General features: G+C 33.9%; 3 protein-coding genes across 6 annotated transcripts; 1 reads left to right on the plus strand and 2 right to left on the minus strand.

Moving 5' to 3' along the window:
• Positions 1–384: 384 nt before the first annotated feature.
• LOC111005932 (CDPK-related kinase 5) lies at positions 385–5,107 on the plus strand. The gene is made up of 11 exons (XM_022277631.2): positions 385–1,371; positions 2,146–2,276; positions 2,428–2,469; positions 2,594–2,702; positions 3,110–3,188; positions 3,295–3,591; positions 3,671–3,783; positions 3,961–4,068; positions 4,145–4,207; positions 4,292–4,459; positions 4,618–5,107. Exons 1-11 carry the CDS (start codon positions 769–771, stop codon positions 4,753–4,755), a joined length of 1,851 nt encoding a protein of 616 aa, XP_022133323.2. The 5' UTR covers positions 385–768; the 3' UTR covers positions 4,756–5,107.
• Positions 5,108–5,869: 762 nt separating this feature from the next.
• On the minus strand, positions 5,870–8,092 carry LOC111005261 (NAD(P)-binding Rossmann-fold superfamily protein). Its single transcript, XM_022276698.2, has 5 exons — positions 7,557–8,092; positions 7,209–7,468; positions 7,002–7,095; positions 6,590–6,701; positions 5,870–6,466 (listed from the first exon to the last, which is right to left on the minus strand). Exons 1-5 carry the CDS (start codon positions 7,690–7,692, stop codon positions 6,256–6,258), a joined length of 813 nt encoding a protein of 270 aa, XP_022132390.1. The 5' UTR covers positions 7,693–8,092; the 3' UTR covers positions 5,870–6,255.
• Positions 8,093–14,892: 6,800 nt separating this feature from the next.
• LOC111005958 (ternary complex factor MIP1 leucine-zipper protein (Protein of unknown function, DUF547)) lies at positions 14,893–18,783 on the minus strand. 4 transcript variants are annotated; one of them, XM_088127700.1, is made up of 12 exons: positions 18,593–18,783; positions 18,269–18,491; positions 18,050–18,117; positions 17,687–17,797; positions 17,479–17,595; positions 16,813–17,349; positions 16,405–16,730; positions 16,221–16,320; positions 16,045–16,104; positions 15,797–15,880; positions 15,542–15,658; positions 14,893–15,381 (listed from the first exon to the last, which is right to left on the minus strand). In XM_088127700.1, the coding sequence occupies exons 3-12, from the start codon at positions 18,104–18,106 to the stop codon at positions 15,079–15,081; spliced, it is 1,812 nt and encodes a 603-aa protein (XP_087983826.1). In that variant the 5' UTR covers positions 18,107–18,117; positions 18,269–18,491; positions 18,593–18,783; the 3' UTR covers positions 14,893–15,078. The 4 variants fall into 4 exon arrangements, with proteins under 4 accessions (XP_087983826.1, XP_087983821.1, XP_022133370.1 ...); XM_088127695.1 differs by having other exon boundaries at positions 17,687–17,800; XM_022277678.2 differs by having other exon boundaries at positions 18,050–18,164.
• Positions 18,784–21,723: the final 2,940 nt, after the last annotated feature.

A 21,723-nucleotide genomic window follows, 5' to 3' on the forward strand; every position in this document is an offset into this window, starting at 1 on the left:
CAATTTCTCCAACTAACTATTTAGTTCCTATCCTACATACTCCAAATTGAAAACTTAAAATATAAATGGTATGCTTGTGTAAGAAGCAAACGAACAAAGTGGCGTCGTTTTAGCCTAAGGAGTTAGTTTTGGAAACCCATAATTAATATAGTTAAAATATAATTATACAGAAATTGCCAAATTAACGAATCTTCCCCATTTGGTCGTTATATTTTGGTAAAAAAATAAAAATGCGTTTAATTAATCCCCAAGAAATGAGATACAGAGCATCCAGATTGGCGCCACGTGTCCAAAATTTAAAATGGCGTATTTTCTTGACCTCTCGTTTTCTCGGCCAGCCAAAACAGTGCCTTCTCTTTCCAAGGAGAAAGCTAACAGAAAATATAAGAGGCGATGGGTTGATTCAGTGTCACGTTATTCAATGTTTCATCTGACTTTACTTTTTTTTTTTTTTTTTTTTAATTTTTTGGTGGGTGGGTGTGTCCCTCTAATTCAATTGCAATTGGGGTCCGAAAAAAGGGAAAAAAGTGGAAGGGATCGTCGTTTGGGCTTGTGAGTTGTGATTTGGATCTTCATCTCTGTGGCAGCTCATCAGATAAAATAGAGAAAAAGCTTGATTTCTATTTTTAGTTTTCTGTTACTTGGGTTGGGCAAGTGAAGATTAGAATTTCGAATTTGGGTTTTCAATATACATTACAATTTTTTTGTATCTGCTCGCTCCGACTCGGGAATTCAGTGTTTCATTTGCGGGGTTTTAGGGCGTAATCGATGGGTGTCTGCGTATCCAAACCGTCGACGACGACGACGACGACGGTTCTGGCTATTCCGGCGAGGGGTGGTTCTGTTCAAGCGATTGAAGGTCCGCCGCCATCGCAAGCACCTGCGCCCTCAGTCGACAGCGGAAATCGTAAAAATGAGAGGGAGAGGGAGAGGGAGGGAAAGAAAACTAATTATGAGTTGGAGAATGGTAAGAAGTCACCGTACTTCACCTTTTTCAGTCCCAGCCCCGCCCACTACCTCTTCTCCAAGAAATCTCCGGCGAGATCTCCGGCGAATGCGAGCTCCAACTCCACGCCGAAGCGGTTCTTCAGGAGGCCATTTCCGCCGCCGTCCCCTGCAAAACATATATTGGCAGTACTGGCGAGACGGCAAGGCTCGGTGAAGCCGAATGAGGTATCTATTTCGGAGGGAAACGAGATCGAAGGGCCAGGCCTCGACAAGAGCTTTGGATTCTCCAAGAATTTTAGGAACAAGTATGAACTTGGAGGAGAGGTTGGAAAGGGGCATTTTGGGAACACATGCAGAGCGACGGTCAAGAAAGGGGAACTTAAGGGGCAGCAAGTTGCTGTGAAAGTCATCCCTAAATCAAAGGTGTGGTTTATTTCTTCCCGACTTTGTACTCAATTTAGCTCCTACTTTGCATTAATATATTGCCCTTTATGAGTTTGTGATGTTTTGAAGAAGGATGAATCACTTGTTAATCTTGATATTTCTGAGGCTATGTCGATGAGATCTGGTAATATTATGAGCTAGTAATCAGAAACATCCTCTTACAGATATCCGAATGTCATGGAAAGCTTAGGTGTTAAGAAGAATTGTCTGCATAGATCAATTATTTCATTCTCATCAGTCACAATTTGTTGGCAAACCATAGACTTTTTGAGGTGCATTTAAATGTCAAAATTTTAAAATTGCCTTAGTATGGTGCTGTTCACAGTGCGTTGACTCCACCTAACCTATTAGAAATCTAGAACATGAAATAGTGGAATGTGTTTTGTGCATTGGTAAATGATATCAACTGCTGAGAATAACATATGTTCATAGGTGCTCCTCCACAAACTATTTTGATTTTTATTCTTTTGTAATTTAGAAGATACTAGTATTCTCGCCTTGGGCAGGTGCGGTTGCCCTTGGGTATAGGGGAGAAAAGCTCCGACTCCTAGTTATCAAAATAATAAAAATAATAAGTTACTGGTATTCTGAACCTCTTATTAAATATTTTAATGTTCATTTTGTATCTTATTTGAGTAGTATATAATATATTACTTTGATCTTGAACTTCTGTGAAAGTCTGCGGCATCTTTTTGAATTGGACTTCTGGTACTTTTTTCTGTTAACTAATCCTTTTTCATGAATTGTTGACAGATGACCACTGCCATTGCCATTGAGGATGTAAGAAGGGAAGTGAAGATACTGAAAGCTTTGAGTGGACATAAAAATTTAGTCCATTTCTATGATGCATATGAAGATCATGACAATGTCTATATAGTAATGGAGTAAGCTCCAAACTCTTATTTATAATGAATATATGTGTTTGTGGCACTGTTTTTATGCTCTGCAAATTACTTCTCACCCCTTTTGATTCTGACTAATTTGTAACGAAGTTTCATTTCGGGGGACTGTACTTATGTTCTATGCGATTTTCAGGTTATGTGAAGGAGGGGAGCTCTTGGATAGAATACTCTTCAGGTATCAATTGCATCACTTTTTTCCTGCATTATCTCCAAGGAGTCATTCTACTTAATGGATTTTGGGCCTTTTAAAGGACTTGAAGTTGGCTGGTCGATGATGTTTTTATTTTCCATTATTGCAGAGGTGGGAAATATACAGAAGATGAAGCAAGATCAGTCTTGATACAGGTCCTGAATGTTGCTGCATTTTGCCATCTCCAAGGGGTGGTGCACCGGGATCTTAAGCCCGAGGTAAACTGATAGCAATTTTGTGCTGAATCTGTCTGGAGTTATATTGTTTGCTATCCCATATAATTTCATAACATTGCTCAGATACTCGTTCATTTGGAATTCTAGAAGATACCTACTCCAAAATCCTAATTTCCTATATGGTTAATTTTCCTTCTATTCATAACAAATCCCCATTTGTTGTGCAACCTTACTTTTCCTCTTTCCCTCCTGCCATATATGTATCTTCTCTCCATGATGGAATATAAGGGTTGTGGTGGAAACTGTACGCCAGCCATATTTAGTGCTCAGCCTTGCTAGACTAGTTATACTTCCCTTTCTTTCCCTATTCCACCAGCTATCCTAATGTTCATATTTTTTTCGTTTACAAATTGTTACCTGAATCCTAATGTAGTTTCTTTCTGGATCAGAACTTTTTATACATGTCGAAGGATGAAAGTTCACAATTGAAGGCCATAGATTTTGGTTTATCAGATTTTGTAAAACCAGGTTTGATTTATTTTCTTTTTTCTTCCAAATCCTAAAAGAAACTGCTTTTGCCTTTTAATGGTTCTTGAAAGTTTTGTATAATTGTGACCTTGTGATTTATTTGCAGATGAAAGGCTCAACGACATTGTTGGCAGTGCTTATTATGTAGCTCCTGAAGTTCTCCGTAGATCTTATGGCACAGAGGCCGACGTCTGGAGTATAGGTGTGATTGCATATATTCTGCTGTGTGGCAGCCGTCCATTTTGGGCTAGGACAGAATCTGGCATTTTTAAGGCAGTTTTGAAAGCGGATCCAATTTTTGAAGATCCACCTTGGCCATCTTTATCTTCTGAATCTAAAGATCTTGTTAAGCGCCTACTGAATAAAGACCGAGAGAAAAGAATGACAGCCGCTCAAGCTCTAAGTGAGTGAATTAAAACTTTAAAGTGCTTCATTCTTTTTTATTTCTACCTCTTCTTATCAACTCAGGTGTTTCCATGCAGGCCATCCTTGGTTTAAAAATTGTAAAGAAGTAAAAATTCCTCTTGATATACACGTGCTTAAGCTCATGAGAGTTTATATGTGTTCATCATCTCTCAGAAAAGCTGCTCTAAAGGTATGTACTGTGCCATTCTATTAACTTTTTTCTTTTTCCTTCATGCGGCCTTTTTCTTTATGTATTATCTATTAGTCTGCATCTGTTGTTCTCATTTCTCTTAAATAAACTACTCTTCTATTCCCCCATAACCTGTTCTAGTTTTTTTTATAGTTCCTTTCCTATGGTATTGTGCAGGCATTGTCAAAGACATTGTCTGTAGATGATCTCAACTATTTTAAAATTCAGTTTGCACTGCTGACACCAAACAGAAATGGCACCATAAGCTTGGAAAATATAAAAGAGGTTTGTATCATCTCTCTTCTTTCCTTTTCCTGCCTTTGCCATTTTTTCTGAGATCACATTGTTTTACTCTGTCCAGACCTTGATGAAAAATGGAACAGAGGCCATGAAGGAATCGCGAATCACTGACTTTTTAGCATCGGTAAGATATTTGAAGTGTTCACTGCATAATATCGTCTTAATAGTTTTGTAAAATCATAATTAGATTACCTTTCTTTCCTGCCAGCTCAATGCATTGCAATTCAGAAGAATGGATTTTGAGGAGTTCTGTGCAGCTACAATTAGTGTCCATCAATTGGAGGACCTCAGTCACTGGGAACAACTTGCTCGTGGTGCCTATGAACTTTTTGAAAAGGACGGAAATAGGGCTATAATGATCGAGGAACTAGCTACGGTATGTTCAATCGATAACATGTTTACTAAGTCGTAATTTGACCAAAATTGATAAAATTTTTGGATGTGAGAACTTAGATTTCTATCGATGAAAAAGATCAAACCTTTAACAATCACCCCGTTCTGAAACTCTGGTTTCTGATCTTGTTTACTCTTCAGGAACTCGGTCTGGGCCCTTCAGTCCCAGTTCATGCCGTTATCCACGATTGGATTCGACACACCGATGGGAAGATGAGCTTCCTTGGGTTTGTCAAACTATTACATGGGCCATCAGGCCGAACTGCTAGACGTCCATAACAGGGGTCGTGTTCAAGTAGAAATCAATCTCAAAACTATTGATTACCCTCTGCCTTGGTTAAGTGTAGATTGCAGAATGAGAGGTGGCTAAAAGATTTGGTGTCTATGTTTCACCGGAGCTGCCATCGTTCCCGATCGTGCCGATCGCTCATCTTCAAGCAGCAGAGACTGCAAATCTCAACAGTACTATATCCATGTGATAATAAAGATGAAGAGTAGGTTTAGGCGTTCACAGGTCCCATTTTTAATGTACAGGTGTTGTAAAATATGTTCAGTTTCAGGTGATTAGAAGATTACATTACAACATTTCTGACGATTCAAGAAACGATCTTGTTGAGTTCTCTCTTCTTTACTTGGTGACTCACTGAGATCATAAACCTAATTCTTCATCAAAGAATTCAATGAATTCTTACTGAAGTTTTCTTTGGATGTATTATTTAGAATTAAAAAAAAAAAACAGCGAAGGATACACCTACAACAAATATATATAATTTTCACTATTAAACAAATATGTGACGTTTCATCTGTCAAGAAGGATCTATGTAAGACATCGACAAATTGAAGATTACATTATTGGTGCTTAGTGCTTTGGTGTTTTAAGACCAATTATTGAAGAATTAAAGTTAGCTTAGCATCACTTAAATGCAGAGACAAAATACGATAAGGTGACTATTAGTCAAAATTTAGCCCTATATTTCTATTTGGTCAACCACTAACAAAAGGATGATGTTGTACTAAAGAAACAAAAACAAAAGGATGATGTTCATTATAAATTGGCTTTAATATTGATGTTGCAAAAAATGATGTTATGATTCTTAAAAAGAGGTTTTTTAAATAGCAATGACATGTACATCTTGAGAAGCTCTAAAATCTATTGCACTCCAAAACAGTAAACACCTTCCCGTCCATGTGTCATCTTCAAGAACCACCAAACTAGAGAAAAATCAACTTCCACTAATTTAAATATTATTTCTTTAAAAAATAATAATAATATTTCTAAAGAACAGAGCATTAAATAGAGAAGAAAAAGTCGAGGAAAAGGAGCGCCCCACGAAACCCCACCCTGTCATCTACTGATGGGCCCTCGTGAGAGGGTCCATGGAGGACAAGTAGATCCAATCACAACACCAACATAAATCAATTATCATTAACAAACCCCAATTCAATCATAAACACTAATCAATCCAATCCAGTCTCAACATCATATTTACAAAAACCAAACAGTAGTAGTAATAGTAATCAACAAAACCAGTAGTCAATGAATCCCCAGAAAGAAAAAATCATAGCCAAATTGGAGCATCTTCCTTCTTCTTTAAGGGTAAGAAAAAGCTTTGGATTTTGACAGGCAGGTGGGGGATTCCGAAGGACACATCTGTGAACCTAAATGATTGGTTCCGTTTGGTGGCAGAATAATATAAAAAAATGTGGGTCAACCACAGAGCACGACATTTCCTTTTGGTTTAATTTTCTGTAGAATAAAAACTAGAACTAGAACTAGAACTAGAACAATCTGGGGTTTGAAGGTCGTAGATCAATTTCCTGGGTCCAAGCGGTCCGGTCCTGAAGATGCAAGTGCCAATAAGTGTGAGCCAGCGCATCTGGGTCCATACTCCCATCTCCAATAATCCCACTCTGTAAATGAGATCCAACCGATGATGTTGATGACGACGATGACGATGATGCTCCTCCTCTGTGACACGTTGGACTTGTCCTGAAATCAATCTCTTCAAATTCATTTCGAATCTGGGCGTGTTTGGATGCCGAGAAAATAGAGGGAAAAAACGGAGTATCGGATTCTGGGTGGGAAAAGAAGAAAGAAATAAAGAAATTAAACCTTGGTGGGCCAATGACACCGTCAATGATGATATGAGCGACGTGTATTCCCAGGGGTTGGAGCTCTCTGGCCAGGCACTGAGATAATGCTCTTAATGCGAATTTTCCACAGCCTGTCTCAAATCGTACCCACACAGACAAAACAAATCAATTTTAAATATCAATTCTCTCCTCTTCCTCAATCATCAGGGATACTGATTTGATTTTATTATTGGGCAATTATGTGAGAAAAAGGTTATAGATAATTACGTCAAGGCTTTCAAATTAAATTATAGACTCAAAATATCTCTGAAAAGACATTACACTGCGTGAGATTCTCTCCTGTGCAAGGAAAAAGATCTTCAGGAAAACAAAATTGATTCCATTTTCTTTTTGTTGACAGAAACAGGGAATGTGCAGAGAGTGGAACTCACAAAGGTCAGAGAAACCAGCAAGGCCATTCAGAGAAGCAGAGCAGCCAGTAAACAGAATCGTACCCCTCCCTCTTTCCACCATGCCGGGAAGAACCTAAAATTTCACCACAAAGAAAAATTTAACGAAATGGGTCGAAACTAACGAACTAAAGAATGTTTAAGGGATTCTTGAATTGAAGAGATGGAAATGGAAAGAGGGACTAGTACCTGCTGGGAGCAATGGAAAGCTCCCACTGATGAAACAGCAAGCGATTTCTCAAAAGACTCGAGACCAACGTCGATGAATCTAGTTGGCTGCCGAGAAACTTGTTGATTAGCGTTGTAAATCAGAACCTCCACAAATCCCAGAGATAAAACACCTTCAAATGCCTCCTTCACACTCCTGGAGTCGGAGCAATCTATTCGAATCGCAAACACTTGAGCCTTCTCTTCCCTCGCTATCTCATCCGCAAATCTCGATAGCCTACCTGAAAAATTTTGCACAAGCGAATTGAAATCCCTCACAAAATCCCAAATTCAAAAATGTAATTGAAGACGGGAAATAGGAGAGAGTACCCAAGTCTCTGGCGAGAATAGCGACGGTGTAGCCCTCGTGGGCGAACTTGCGAGCGACGGAACGGCCGAGCTTCGGCCCAACGCCAACAATGGCGACGATGCCTCGGCTGGAGCTTGAGCTCCCCATATTGCGCATCTTGGAAATAGAGAAGCACAAAGCAAAGCAGAGGCACAACAGAATCGTAGTGAATTAGAGAAGAAACCCACCAAGGAAACGAAATCGTTTTTCTACTTCGTCCTGAAAATTGAAGAAATGAACAACTGGGTGAGGGGGAATATGGTTGTTATAGAAGAATGAAGAAAGATGAGTGAATTCAGTAGAATAGAAGATGATGTTCTGTATCGTTGTGTGAGTTCATTGGGAATGCCTCCATTGGAGTTTGGAATTTGGAATTTGGAATTGGGATTTGGGGTTTTAGAGGGTTCTTTGGGTTTCCCCTTTTCTCCTATAAAACTTTCTCCCCACTGCCAATTTGTCACACCCTCCATAATCACTCACCATCTACCCTTCCCCTGCCCTCGCTCCAAATACAAATGAACGACTGAATTTGTATTTAAAATTGATAATAATAGAATTGCCTTTTCGTTTTTATCAAATCAAATATTATTATAAATATGTCTCTATTATTTTTTCTTCTTAAAAAAAATTACTTTTCCATTATATTTTCCTTTGCTTTCAACCTCTTACTTCTACGTTTTTAATGCCATAATTAGTTGCTAGTGTGTGTTTGTTTGTTTATTTTAGGTAAATTTATGTTTAGTGTTTATTGTTTAGGTGTTTCTTTTCTTCTTTAAATTTAATTCAAATTTGTTTCAATATTTTTTAGTTTCATGTGTTTGAGGTGAACTATCGACTACTATGTATCAATATTAATGGTTATCAGAATTAAATGAGTCTTCTGAATGGATTTAAGTTCTGACTGTTCAGTGTTCGAAAATCCAATTGTTTACCCGATTTTTGATAGGCATAAGCCGATTCTGAAGAGCACAAACAAGCGCAAATGTAAGATTCTTCGACAAGACGTCATGATTTTTAGACGATCGAAGAGCCATTAAAGTACGGTCGAAAATCTAGTCAAGAACTCACTTCTATAAATAGAGATTTTCACCTCCCATATTCTCATTAAAGCACGGAAGTCCAAAATATGCAAAAATATATTCTCTCGAATTTACATCGAATTTTGTATTGATTAAGACGTCAGAGTTCTAATCTATTTTGTAGGTCCTTCCTACGCCAATGTCTCCGAATCCAAGCTTGATGAATTTTCGGATGAAACATAGTTTTTCATTATTAATAGATATTAAAATACCCAATCATAAATTTAGATGACACAAATCCGATAAATTTAGGAAAGAAAAAAAAACAGTATTTATGTATATAGTGATGTGTGTAAAACTCTAGAAAAAAAACGCCATTCAAACCGAACATAATTCTTTCATTGAAATTTTGAGAAGTTACAAATTTATTTATGTATTTGGAGATAGCAACAAAAAAGATTAATGCTGTCTCAATCCTAATTTATTTTAATTTGGACTACATGTCGTCTTCTATTGACTAGGATGAAGCCACAATAAAAGATTATAATACAAAGTCTCTCTACACACAACCATTCATGTGAAACTAACATATCTCCTACTATTCCTCCCAAAAATAAAATTAAAAAAAAATTTCATACCATATACTTTCTATAAATCATAAACTCATACGGGTGCATAAATCCTAGTTTTTTGTTTTATTTTCTATTTAATTTATTTGAAAACATTTATGAGTTGTTCTTCAAAATTTGAAAAGAATAAGAATGGTCTGGAACTACATTCCTTTTCTAGTTTTTAGAAATTTGGTTAGAATTTAAAATATGATTTTGAAAAGTAACAATTATCAAATTAGTCTTATAAGGTTTATAAATTAATTTATTTTGAGTGTGTGAAGTGCTTTTCTGTTTCCTTTCATATAAACATGATATTATACTATTTATATTTAAAAATGACTGTTAAACGTTAATTACGTTTCTTCAAAAAAAAAAAAAAAACGTTAATTACGTACCTGACACAACCTTTTCTCCTTGCTACAGTTTTTAGCTAATATTATACCTAGGGTTTCTTAATCTATCTTTTGTCCTTTTGTTTTCTTACAACATATATTTTAAAATAACTTTAGATCATTGCTATTATTATTGTTATTGATGTTTTTGAAGTATAAATAATATTTTTATTAAATGCATTACTAAAAATATAAATTATCACTATTCACTCCTATTATAAATCTTTGTTAAGTCTTTTATCTTTTCGAGATCGTTGACATAAAATCACACTTTTCTTATTTATTTTAAAACCTTTCTTATCATGACGGGAGAAGATTAAAAAAAAGAAAATCTTTATAAAACTTATATGATCAGAAATTAAACTTAAAATACCAAAATCAGTATACAATTAGTATATGTCACCATTGCGAGTTAGATTCTCATTCCGCCGTGTACTAAAAAAAATTGAACTTCGCTTTTTTTTTCTTTCCCTTTCTAAGTCCACCAAATAATGGAAATTGAATGTTTAACTTCTAAAAACAGTAATAAATGATTTATCAACTAAAATTATGATAGACTGGTTTGCGTTCCACGTACCTAAAAATTAATTTTCTATAAAATTAATTGATCGGGGTGATTGTCCCGTCAAATATTTGAGTTATGTAATTAGGTTAGCGTTTCGATCAACTCTATAATTTTTAAAAATAAATAAACCCACCGGCAGGGGCAATAAATGATCTGATTCCTGGCTTTCTGAATCCTGCGGCTGCTGACAAAAGCCACCGTGGCGACTGACAGCACCGCCAACGTGGCTTCCAGGCTTACGTATACGTGTCCACTCCTGCCGGTCTTGGTCCAATTATTAATTAACTTAGAATTACTAAACATATAAATGCCAGCGTAAAAAGCATACAGTGTCTGAATTCTTACACCGTTATTTTACTTAATCAGTCTTTATAATGGTGTCCAGAAAATATGAAAGTAATAAAAAAAAGTAAGGGTTTAAAGCAAGTACAGTGGTGTGCACAGTATTGTAGTTGTCCCGCACGCGACGGGAGGGTGGGTTGGGGTGGATGGATTCTGTCGGATTTCTATTGACGGAAAAGGAAATTCTAAATTTACAAAATTAGACATAACAGAGAAACAACTTTGGGTACCAAATAACCAAACACAATAATTTAACTTCTATGCAAAGTCCTTTAATAATCGTAGAATGCTGAAAATTAAACTATATATAACGAACAATATTAATATCATTATATGTTCTTAAAAAAAAAAAAATCTAAAACTACATCATGTATGCTATGGTATGGTATTGTCCACTTTGAAACTAATCTCATCACTTTACTTTTGAGATCATTCTCTTCTTTAACCAACATTTTGTAATCCAACAATTCTCTCTATGTCACTTGTATACGTGATTGACAATGAAAGTCAATTTCTATCCAACAAATCTAGATAGAGTAGTTGCTACACGAATGATATTGTAGGAATATCATGCACCCCGTTGAGTATTGCGAAAATTTGCAGACTGTACATTGATATTTATCAAGTGATGGATCTAAGATTACAACCAATTTTAGTCAACGTTAACATTGACTGAATTTGATGTATGTTCCTATTTATCATTACGCTAAAACAGATTCAATATCCACATCAACTACAACAACAAATAATATTAGAAAAAAAGAAGATTTTTTTATGTGTATGAGAAAGAAAACAAGTGTGGATAAGAACACCAGGTAGACATGCAGTGTGAGTGTGTGTGGAATTTGAAAGATCTATATTATTCGAAAGAGGCAGGAGTGGGGAAAAGGGAAAGATAGTGGAAGATGGGATTTGATTTCAATCATGGAAAAGAAAAAGAAATAAAAAAAAAAGGGGGGGACCATATACCATATACCATTACCCAACCCAAAAAGTTCCTCTTTTTGGAACCTTCAATTCAATTCCCTCTTCCCCTTTCTTTACCACCTACTTGTTCTTCTTCTTCTTCTTTGACCACTTCCACTACCTCTCTAATTTACCAACATATTGGATATATTCTACCTCTTTAGCTCTATTAACACCTTTTGTTTCCCCTCTTCTTCCTTTCTTTTAATTTTAAAGTTTTATTTTTTTGCCGTTCATCGTTCATCATCCTACTACGATCAAAGTCTCAAGTTGATTACATCATAAGAAGAAAATCATTGGATATATAGGGGAACGATAACATCCCAAAACAAAAAATAAAGTCATAAAAGTTATGTAAAGATCAGCGAGCAAGTATCATATTATTAATATTTATTATCTCAAAATCCATTCTAATATGATCGAATAATGTAATTTTTTAGGATGTGAACTCTAATAACCAAACCCTAAATGATTAAGTTGAGATACAAATATCTCACTTTCTTTTTATAGAATCACTAGTCCTCTCTGAAAATGTAAGTTACAAAATTTAGAACAAAACTATATATGTTGAAAGGGTAATTTGAAGGTAATTAAAATCTTAGAAAACAGAATTAATCCTCCAAACCAACCGTGCAATCCCATCATCATCCATTATCCTAGTGGATCCTGAATTAAGTTGGTATTCCTGTAGAACAGACTTGTGGAATCAGAATGCCTTTATTATTATTGTGGTTTGGATGAGGGGTGGTATAGGTACTGGGCAGCAATTATTACAAAATTATATGAGGAAAAGCGAAGCAATTTATGGTTTAAAAGGAAATCTTGACAAATATAATTCAATGGGCGATGTCCCAAAAAGAGAGGAAAAAATAAAAATAAAGAAAACAGTAGCACTACCCCCACCTTTACTGTGCAGTCTTAAATGTGGTCACATGGGCAGATCTCCACCGCCACCGCCACCGCCGCTCATCTCCGGATACACCTCCACCTCTTCACCATTTCATGCTCATATATAATGCTGCATTATTATTATATACAATATTATTATTGGAATATCATAATATATATATCACTCCCTCTCTCCATGAAGTTTATTTTTCTGTTCTTTAGATTTTAACAGAACTGAATACCTGGGTTCCTCATCCTCTACTCACACTGAATGCTGAGGTTGGAATGGTAATTCACTTCTTTTTTTTAATTTGAGGTGCATGTTAATGGATTCCTATTACCAAATGTTTCACAACTAGGAGAAGAATACAGATTTTTTTTTTGGAAATTTTAAGGATTTTATATTTATTATTTTATTTTATTATGTTATTTTACTTATTTAACTTGGTAAGTAATTCTTTCTAATAAATAGGAGGGAGTGACTGCAACTTGTTAAACATGGAGGGAGTGTTTCCTAATAAAAGGGGTAGAATCTTAACGCTGTCCAAAAAAGAGTTTTCACATGTATTCCGAGCAGAGTTTCCCACAAATTATATTTCAGTAAAATATAAAGAATTTTGTTTTGAATTTTATGGTTTTGAGCATACAAGCAATTGGGTGTTCGTAAGAGAACTTAACTGCTACATAAGATCTCTCGAAGGATTATTGTATCTTCCTAGTGAGGTGCCAAATAACTCAGAACAGTGTGGTCACATCTTCTCTATGGACAGCACGTAGAAACGTGCCTCAATCTAAAATTTACAGGCTTTTCCTACCTCTATATTTTGTTGTAATTTAATTAAATTAAATGTTTATATTTATTATTTCATAAATTTCATTTCCCTAACATATTTTCAACATTTTTTTTTATAAATTAATGAGTTGCCAATTTTTTTTAATGATAGCGAGGACAAGATTTGATCCTCACGGGTTAGGAGTCAAAGTATTGTCTTTCCAGATATTGGTTTGGTTCAACTAGAAATACATATAAGGTAAGAAAGAGAGAATTGAATTGGGATTTAAATTTTTTTACCTACTGATTATGGGTGTTGTGTGGTTGAAGTTTTGAAATCACAATCGAGTGTGAGTTCCCATTCTCTAGGGAAATTTTCTTCCCTCCATTCATGATTAGCCATAAATGCAACATTTTAAGAATAATGTATATGTCTATTGAATAAATTAATATATTATTTAATATTGTTTTAAATGTGAATGAAATTAGTAAGTAATATGATAATATTAAAAAGTATTTTCTTTTTCTATGAATAAAAGATATGGCTATGAATGATTGACGCGTTGAAAAAGACACCACTCTTTGAGGTACGTTTGTTAATGAGAAAATCTGGAAATACCATATAATCGGATATGGTTTATTAGATTAAAATTTATATTGGGCTTGTATTGACCCATCAAGTTAGATTTTTAGACCGACCCATTTTAATAGTTGTTTCTAAGCCTTTTTCTAAAATATTTTTCAGACTTTTTAAAACTATATTGCATTAAAACTTATTAGAACAATATTTTCAATTAAATTTTCAGTAAATTTGTATTTTTTCCTCAATAAAGTACTTAAACTTTATTTTAAAAAAGAATAATTTATTATTATTTTACCAATATAATTTTTTAAAAGCAGGTTTATTATGCATGTATGTATGTATTTTTGTATTGGATCTTCAAGTTTGAGCTTAGTCTAATGGCTCGGGCTAATGAATTAATCCAAATACGAGCCAAATTTGGCAGTTTAAGAAAGAGAATTGTGCCCAGAGGCATGTATAAAATTAGTTGGATTGAACATTGATTTTGGTCCAGCCCTGTAGGCCGAGGCCATTCGATGAGGTCGGCGTGCAACATATCTGAGTAATTACTAAAAAGGTTTTCAAAGTTTTAACTTTTTCTAATTTTTAAAATTTAGTTAGAATTTTGTAAACGTTTAAAAAATTATATTACAACTTGTTATCAGGTTTTTCAAAATAAAAAACAAAATTATATTATCAAATCAACTATACTCAAAATTTCAAATGTTGGCATCAATGGAAAAGTTGGATCTCAATTTAATAAAAATATTGATGGAAATATCGGTTAAAGTGATGGATATTTTTATAAAAGTTAGAAAAAAATTACAAAAGTATTTAAATTAATTAAAAATATATATACATATTGCTAAATAAATTAAGAATAATTAATATTAATATTACGTATATACTAGTGATATTTTGATAATATTTTTCAACATTTATTGGTTTTTGTTCTAATATATCTCTCATGTCCATGTCGAATCAATTGATACATGTAAAGATCAATATGTCGACGGATATTTAGTACCATAACCATTTGACAGACAAATTCCAATTCTCCTATCTATATATATATATAGAACCAACTAATTGAAGCAAGATTTTTCAATTTGCTACACTAAAAATAGAATCTGAGTGTTTAAAATTATTCCCCAGAACTAAACTTTTATTCAACCAAATCCCATAATCAATACAAAATCATAACCAAAAAAACTAATCGCTATGTATCCTTATTCTCTAGTGCAACTGTGTCTTGTATGTTTACAGTATATAAACCCAGCAGCACATTCAACTTTCAAAGAACATTGAGGATTGGAGAGTTGAAACACAGGCAAATAAATGATTAAACAAAAAATATATATATATATGATAGAAAAAGGTTTCCTCTCATCTGTGTAAGAGCATTCTGAAGCTGAAATTATATGGCATTATTTGGACTAATTGTGAAACGGGCTCTCTTCCTTTCCTCTCAAGGCATTTTACAGCCTCAGTTCTCAGCTCATTTGGAAGTTGGAAGCAAACCCAATCCAACAGTGACTCCAAATCCTTTGCAAAGTCAAGCAGATACCAATCCAAAAGCTTTGGAATCTTCAACTTATTTGCCTTTGAAATCCCAACTGCTGCCTCTAAATATTCCCTCTTTGCTATTTCTAACTCCTCTTCAATTTTACCTCCTGTGTACACCCTCACCTTCATTTCACACAAGTTTTATACATGCATCAGTAAAAACCAACTTCCAAATTTGGCCTAATTTCAGTTAAAAATGGAGAGATTATAGTAAAATCTGTAGGGGGCTTATGCCTAAAATCAACAATATCATAACTTTAATGTGCTAATGCAGCATACTTACAGCAGGAGACGACCAGCTTCCGCAACAGAGTGCAAAAGTAACCAACGGTTCAGAACATTCCAATCCGAACACACTGCGCACTCTCATCTCGTCGTTCTTTACTGCTTTCGGGCAGGTCTGGAGTTCATCGACGAAAATGCAGCGAAACGATGACTTAGCATTGGATTTTACAAAATTTGAAAGACTTCAGAAGAAGATTGGGGAATCTAAAAGTGTGTTGAAAAGTTCAATGGAGCTGGAAAAGGATGGACTCACAAACTTCAGATGATAAGGAAGTCTCAAGATGAAATGCTCAATTGTTATTGCATTTAGAACGTGTCCTCCCACAATAATTGTTGCCTGACATGAGAAGAAAGATTTTAGTTTGAATGTAACGAACCGCGAGAATTGGACCGAGATTAGGCTTCCTGTTCCAGTTGAGGATCTTAAAAAACTCTATGCAATTTAAATCTGCATTTGATGGTAATGCAGATAATGCAAACAAGACAGCATATTGATTTTACCTTTTGCATCAGTGTTACTACTCTTTCATGAGTCTCAGGTATACCGTGCTCTAAAAATGCCTAAAGTCAGACACAATGCAGCTGTGTTAGATTCTTGATTTAGGACTCTAATTAACATGTAAGTGAAGATCTTGTATTGTAATCTTCCTGATGTAAAATGGATCATAGTTACCCACATTCATCATGCAGGAATTGTAGGTGTTGATCCAGAAAGCTAGCTTCTCCTGATGGTTAAGACCTGCCAAGTTAACCGAGGCGAGCCTCTGGAACAAGTTTCTGTGAAGTATAACAAAATCACTTCATTAAGATAACAAAACTAACAGAAGTTTTCAGACAAGAAAAAACATCCAGGTAACTTACTTAAGCCTATGAATTAGAAAAACTACATTAGTTGATCGGTTGAGATCCACGGAACTAGCTTCGATCGCACAGAGATGTCTGTAGGGACCAATGTTTCTAGATTTGAAATCTGAACAGACATCATAAGGATCTTGCAACTCTGCTGTTCCGTTTGCTTCAGACGAGTCCATAGCTTTTTCCTTTGATGAACTCAGTCTTATGAAAATGGATGACAAACACTTCACAATGTCTTCAGAAATTTTGTTAGGTGAGCTGCTAGCCTCTATATCATCTGACAAACAAGATGAATTGTCCTTTGCTCTTTCTCTTTCTAGTCTGAAATCCAGCTGAACATTTTGTAGGAAGTCAATGAGTAAACTGAAAATTTAGTATGGTGAAGATAAATTCAGATTGGTAACAAGCAAAAACCTGAAACTTCAAAGGACTTGAGTTCTTCTCCAAAAATTCTTGCTTCAAAGGAGACTTCTTTAGTGGGCTTATGATTCTATCAACTTTCTTATCAGGAGATGGCTTATTTTTCATAGAATTTGCATATGATTGATTCTCTTTTCCTAGCCCATCTTCTGGAAGAAACAAAAAGGAACTCGGTTTCCCAAAAGCATGTTTGGCATTGGAAAACCTGTTAGAACAGTTACCATTACGATCGAAGATGTTGTCATTCGATAACAGCTTTCGACTCGAAGAACATCTGGCCAGTGAAGGCTGCAGCCTGGCTGTTGAGTTTACAGAATTGAGCTCATTTTGGCAAAATGACTTCGTTCTTCGATGCTTCGGAATTCTTGTCGAGATAGGCTCCATTGTATCTACGGAATTGTCCAAATTCTTTGTGGAGGATGATACATATACAGCTTCCTGATAAAGTCCTTGTCTGAAATTGACAACCTGTTCTTCTAGCCTAACAACCTCTTCCTCTAAAACAGCTACTTCAGCGAGAAGTTCTAATATCTGCAACAAGGAAGGAAAAAGGAAAATTCAAAATTCAAAGTGATTTCAGTCCAATCCTTCACCATTCTTAAGAATGGAAGAAAAGAATCAGAGAGGATGTGATAAATGGAAGTTGCAGGTTCTACTAACATAAGGAGGGAGATATGGAGGAAGACGAGGGAGAGCTCCTAAAGGTCTAGTAAAAGCCCTTTCCAATGCCTTGTGAACATTCTCTTCATGTCTGAGCTTCTTCTTCAGCTTATCAACCTGCAAATTTGAAAATTACAGAACCATCAAACGAGTTCATCAGTGGCATTTTCCCCTAAAATGGCAGTTGGAGGACAAAGCACTTGATTACATCTTGTAGCAATGCCATTTTCCTTTCCCAGTTTGATTTGCGCCGATTTATGATAGTCCCAGATTTGTCATTCCCCATCGCCTTGCTCCTCCCAGTCTCTAACTTTTTCACCTTCTATCCAAATTCAGCAAAAGAAAAAAAAAAAAAAAAAGAAGTGCATCAGAAAGAACAACAATGGCAGAAGAATTTAATGGGATAGTTTTAAACTTCAAATTTATTCAAGAGAAATCCTAAAACCAAATAAATGGAAATGCAGGCTGATATTCTGAAGAAAGTAATTTAAAGTTGGAACGAATAAGGCCCTTCACAAGGAAAGGAGAGAAAAAAGAAAAAGAAAAAGAAAAGTAAAGAAATGAAAATTACCTTGTCATGATTCAAAGTTTCCACGGTTTGAATGCTGGCGCGGACTCTGGCATTCATCTTTACTTTTACTGGGAAAAAGAGAAGGAAAGGAAAGGAAAGGAAACGGAAATTCCACCTAAAATCAATATTCCCAAGAAAAGTCGAAATGTATCAAAACAGATGAACAACAGAGAGCGGGAAACTTGAAAGACAGAGAGCGAAGCAGAAAATGAAAATCACCTGGAAAATGGAATAAAATGAAATGATAGTTTTCCTTTTGGGGGGTTTCTTCTTTATTTTTTAAAGAAAAGGGTAATGGGATTTATGAATCTCGAAGAGAGTGAAAGGAGAAAGGAGTAAAAGTGCGGCAGAAGAAGATGCAGAAAACGACGAGGTTTCGAGGCGAAAAAGCGCCTTCCAAGAAGAGAGTTGCAGAGCAGAGCAGATAAACAAGAAAACCCAACTGCAAAATTTCATAATAATAATAAACAAATGAGCAATTCAGCAAAAGTAAAGCCAAATACAGAAAAATACATAACTACAAGAATGGGTTTCAGAATATACAAGTCCAGAAGTTAGCAATAAGCAAAAAGAGAACTGGTTTTGGCTTAGAGGTTAGAGCTTAGAAGTTGTTGCAGAGCAGAGGGAGAGCATCTTTTTTATTTTTATTTTGAAGCTGAAGCTTTTGTGCCAAATTGCCAATGAGAGGGAGAGAGATGGAATTGTCGGAAGCTGTTTGGCGTACAGTGGGTGACAAAGGAGGGATTGTCCGAAGCGCTTTTTTGATGGGTCTGCATTTAACTTCACACCACGCTCCCATTCACAAATCAAAATCCAATCTTTATTACTGCTTTTCAGTTCAAAACCGCTTTTAATCTCATCTTTTGTTATTGCTAATCTCAAATCAAATCACCAGGAGTTTACATCACATTCTATTCTATTGACTATTACTGACCTTTTCAATTATAGTATCGTCGTCTTCTCTCTCGATTCAACTTATTTTCTGTTTTTGGAGGGCCAGCCAAGGGTAAGAAAAAGGCTACTCTTTTTCCAACAGTTTTGGGATGGTCAGGTTGACTAAATTTTAATTTTTGTCGTTAAATTATATAGTAGATTTGATTGTTTTTCAGTTTTATGTTCTAAATCTTTTTAAATTTTAAATAAGGCTATCTATCCAATAAAAAGTTAAAGTTAATAAACATTACGACTTTCTTCTTTAAGGTCGCTTCATCTTTCCTTTACGTTGCATTAAATAGCATGTCAAGTAAATTTATCATTAGTCATTTCGGATATAGTTAAATTGGTTAATGCACAAATTTTTAACTAAAATATACGGTACATATTGTACTCAAAAGAAAATAAATAAATTTATCACTAGTCAATTTTAATATTCACCGACAAGAAGAAATTTAATAAAAAAATGTTAAAATATAAAGTATTAAATTGAAACTTTTTAAATAATAGAGATTAAATTGAGGGGAAAATGCTTAAATAGTAAAGATTATAATATATATTTAATCTTTAGAACATATGGACAATTTTGTTTTTTAGAAGATTAAGGAAAAAATCAATTTTAACCACGAACTTGACGAGGTGTATTAATTTTTATTATAAACTTTCAATTTCATCAAACTGCATCTTAAACTTGGAGAGGTATTTTAATCTTCAAATTTAAATAAGGGTTCAAACCTTATTCTTCTGGTAGTTTTCTTTTTTTTTTTTTTTAAATTTGTTGAAAAAAAATATTTTCATATGTGTTAGATGAATTACAAAATACATGTTAGTATGAAATTGATATGATTCAAACAAAAACGACAATCTAAAATTTTTTCTTTATTGAAATTTATAAGTTTTGACAAAGTTATTAACTAGTTGATTATGAGTATTAATCACTTACTTGTGTGCATAAGTTAATTTTCATTAAATTAAATGAGCATTGGGGGCTTTTTACATTTTTGTATTAAAATTTATGGGAGAATTATAAGAAATTGAAGAGATGGTATAAATTGCAATATTCATCTAAGTCTACAATTCATTGTGATAAAATAAAAAGTGTAAAGTGAAAATTGATTAAATTAAGTGGTTATGTTTAAGAGTAAAAAATAATTTGCTCTAAAACACGGGTAAAAAATAATTTAAAAAAACGGTTATCATTTATCAAAGGGTCTTTAGCTGTGATAAAATAAATCAAAATAATTAAGGAAAGATGAGACAACTGTCTGCGTACGTAATCAACAAACTTTAATTTCTTAAATTGTTTTTAGGTTATTAAATTGCCAAAATTACGCATAACAATGATCAATTAACCACCTCTTCTGAATATACATATAAATAATGAGGAATCGTTTTCCTTTTTTCCTTCTTTTTTTAAAGGGCTCTTCCATTATTCTATTTGTTTTTAAAAAATTAGATTTGTTTATTAATAAGTTATTTATTTTGTAGTATACTAGTTAAATTTTTTTTAAAAAAATAAAACTTCAAAATATATTTTAAAAATTTCAAGATTTAGCTACGATTTTAAAGATATATTTTAAAAAGTGGGAAGTGAAAAGAAAAAAAGAGTTGAAAAATCATTTTATTAAAAAAAGAAAAAAAAGAACTAATTATTTCAATGAAATTATATTAGCATTTTAATCCAAAGATGCAAAATTTACTACTAATTTCTATTTTATCTACCATGGATTACCCTTTTTGAATTTAATGAAACATGAAGATTAAAGAAATACAACTCAAATAGAAATATTAGACGAATCTATGTGTCATTTGATAATTATATCATTATTAGTTAAAAGGGAAAAAAATCTGAATATTTAGAGGGAAACATCGAAATTACCCCTAGTGGACCCAGCATTGATCTGGCATTAGTGTGTCCAAATTAGGACATGTCCTTCTAAATTTGGAATCCTAAGTTGGACCAAATGAACCCTACGCCAAACTTTGATAATATGCCATCATGTCTCATTTTCTAAATTGAAGTAAGGAGTACTTGTTTTTATTATTTTTTTTAGTAAACAAGTTTCTAAATTTTTATCCACATGTTGATATTTTCATCGATATTTACCTGTATCTATGAGTTCAACATCAACATAAAGGGTATATCAATAAAATATCAATAATATTAATATTAATCATTTTTATTGAATTGTTTATTTGTTAATTTAAATATTTTTTACAAATTTTTATTTTTATAATTTTTCAAAAAATATATATCGACATCGACATTTTATCGTTATTTATATATATATCGACATTTAAAATCTTGATGCTAAAGGAGTATTTGTTATTTGTCTTCAAATTATGAAATTATACAATTTGTATAATACTTTTTTTTTCTTTTTTGCAAAAAAGAAATTGTATAATAAATTATTACATTAACTGTTTCAAAATTTAAGGTTTTTATTGTGAGATATTATGTGCACTCTCAAATACATTTATATGCTAATTTTAGGCCTTTTCAAATTTTATGTCACATTATTCTTAAATTTTGTAACCAATCTTCTGCTAAACATAATGTGAAAACGAGCCTAGCTTAGCATATGCCTTCAATCGAGTTTGAATCCCCTCCCCAACATGTTGTACTAAAAAAACATGCCGACAAAATTCAATTAATTTGAAATTTTAGAGGTGTAAATTTTTTTTTTTCTGTTTCTTTCTTTGCCCCCACAAGATTTGACAATGAAGATAGGGAAAATGGT

Source organism: Momordica charantia (genome assembly GCF_013281855.1).
Source record: "Momordica charantia cultivar OHB3-1 chromosome 1 unlocalized genomic scaffold, Mcharantia_2.0 BLBB01000001.1, whole genome shotgun sequence".
In the NCBI taxonomy this organism is placed as follows: Eukaryota; Viridiplantae; Streptophyta; class Magnoliopsida; order Cucurbitales; family Cucurbitaceae; genus Momordica; species Momordica charantia.

Bases quoted from the DNA above. Each gene is read 5' to 3' on its own strand.
- LOC111005932 (XM_022277631.2), top strand. From the start codon at position 769: ATGGGTGTCTGCGTATCCAAACCGTCGACGACGACGACGACGACGGTT. The intron at 3,592-3,670 runs GTGAGTGAATTA...GTTTCCATGCAG, and splicing joins GACAGCCGCTCAAGCTCTAA to GCCATCCTTGGTTTAAAAAT. The intron at 3,784-3,960 runs GTATGTACTGTG...GGTATTGTGCAG, and splicing joins TCAGAAAAGCTGCTCTAAAG to GCATTGTCAAAGACATTGTC.
- LOC111005958 (XM_088127695.1), bottom strand. From the start codon at position 18,106: ATGAATGCCAGAGTCCGCGCCAGCATTCAAACCGTGGAAACTTTGAAT. The intron at 15,659-15,796 runs GTGAGTCCATCC...GATGAACTCCAG, and splicing joins TTCCTTATCATCTGAAGTTT to ACCTGCCCGAAAGCAGTAAA. The intron at 15,382-15,541 runs GTAAGTATGCTG...TGTGAAATGAAG, and splicing joins GAAGCTGGTCGTCTCCTGCT to GTGAGGGTGTACACAGGAGG.
- LOC111005261 (XM_022276698.2), bottom strand. From the start codon at position 7,692: ATGCGCAATATGGGGAGCTCAAGCTCCAGCCGAGGCATCGTCGCCATT. The intron at 7,096-7,208 runs GTACTAGTCCCT...GTGAAATTTTAG, and splicing joins CTTTCCATTGCTCCCAGCAG to GTTCTTCCCGGCATGGTGGA. The intron at 6,467-6,589 runs GTTTAATTTCTT...GATTGATTTCAG, and splicing joins GGTGTCATTGGCCCACCAAG to GACAAGTCCAACGTGTCACA.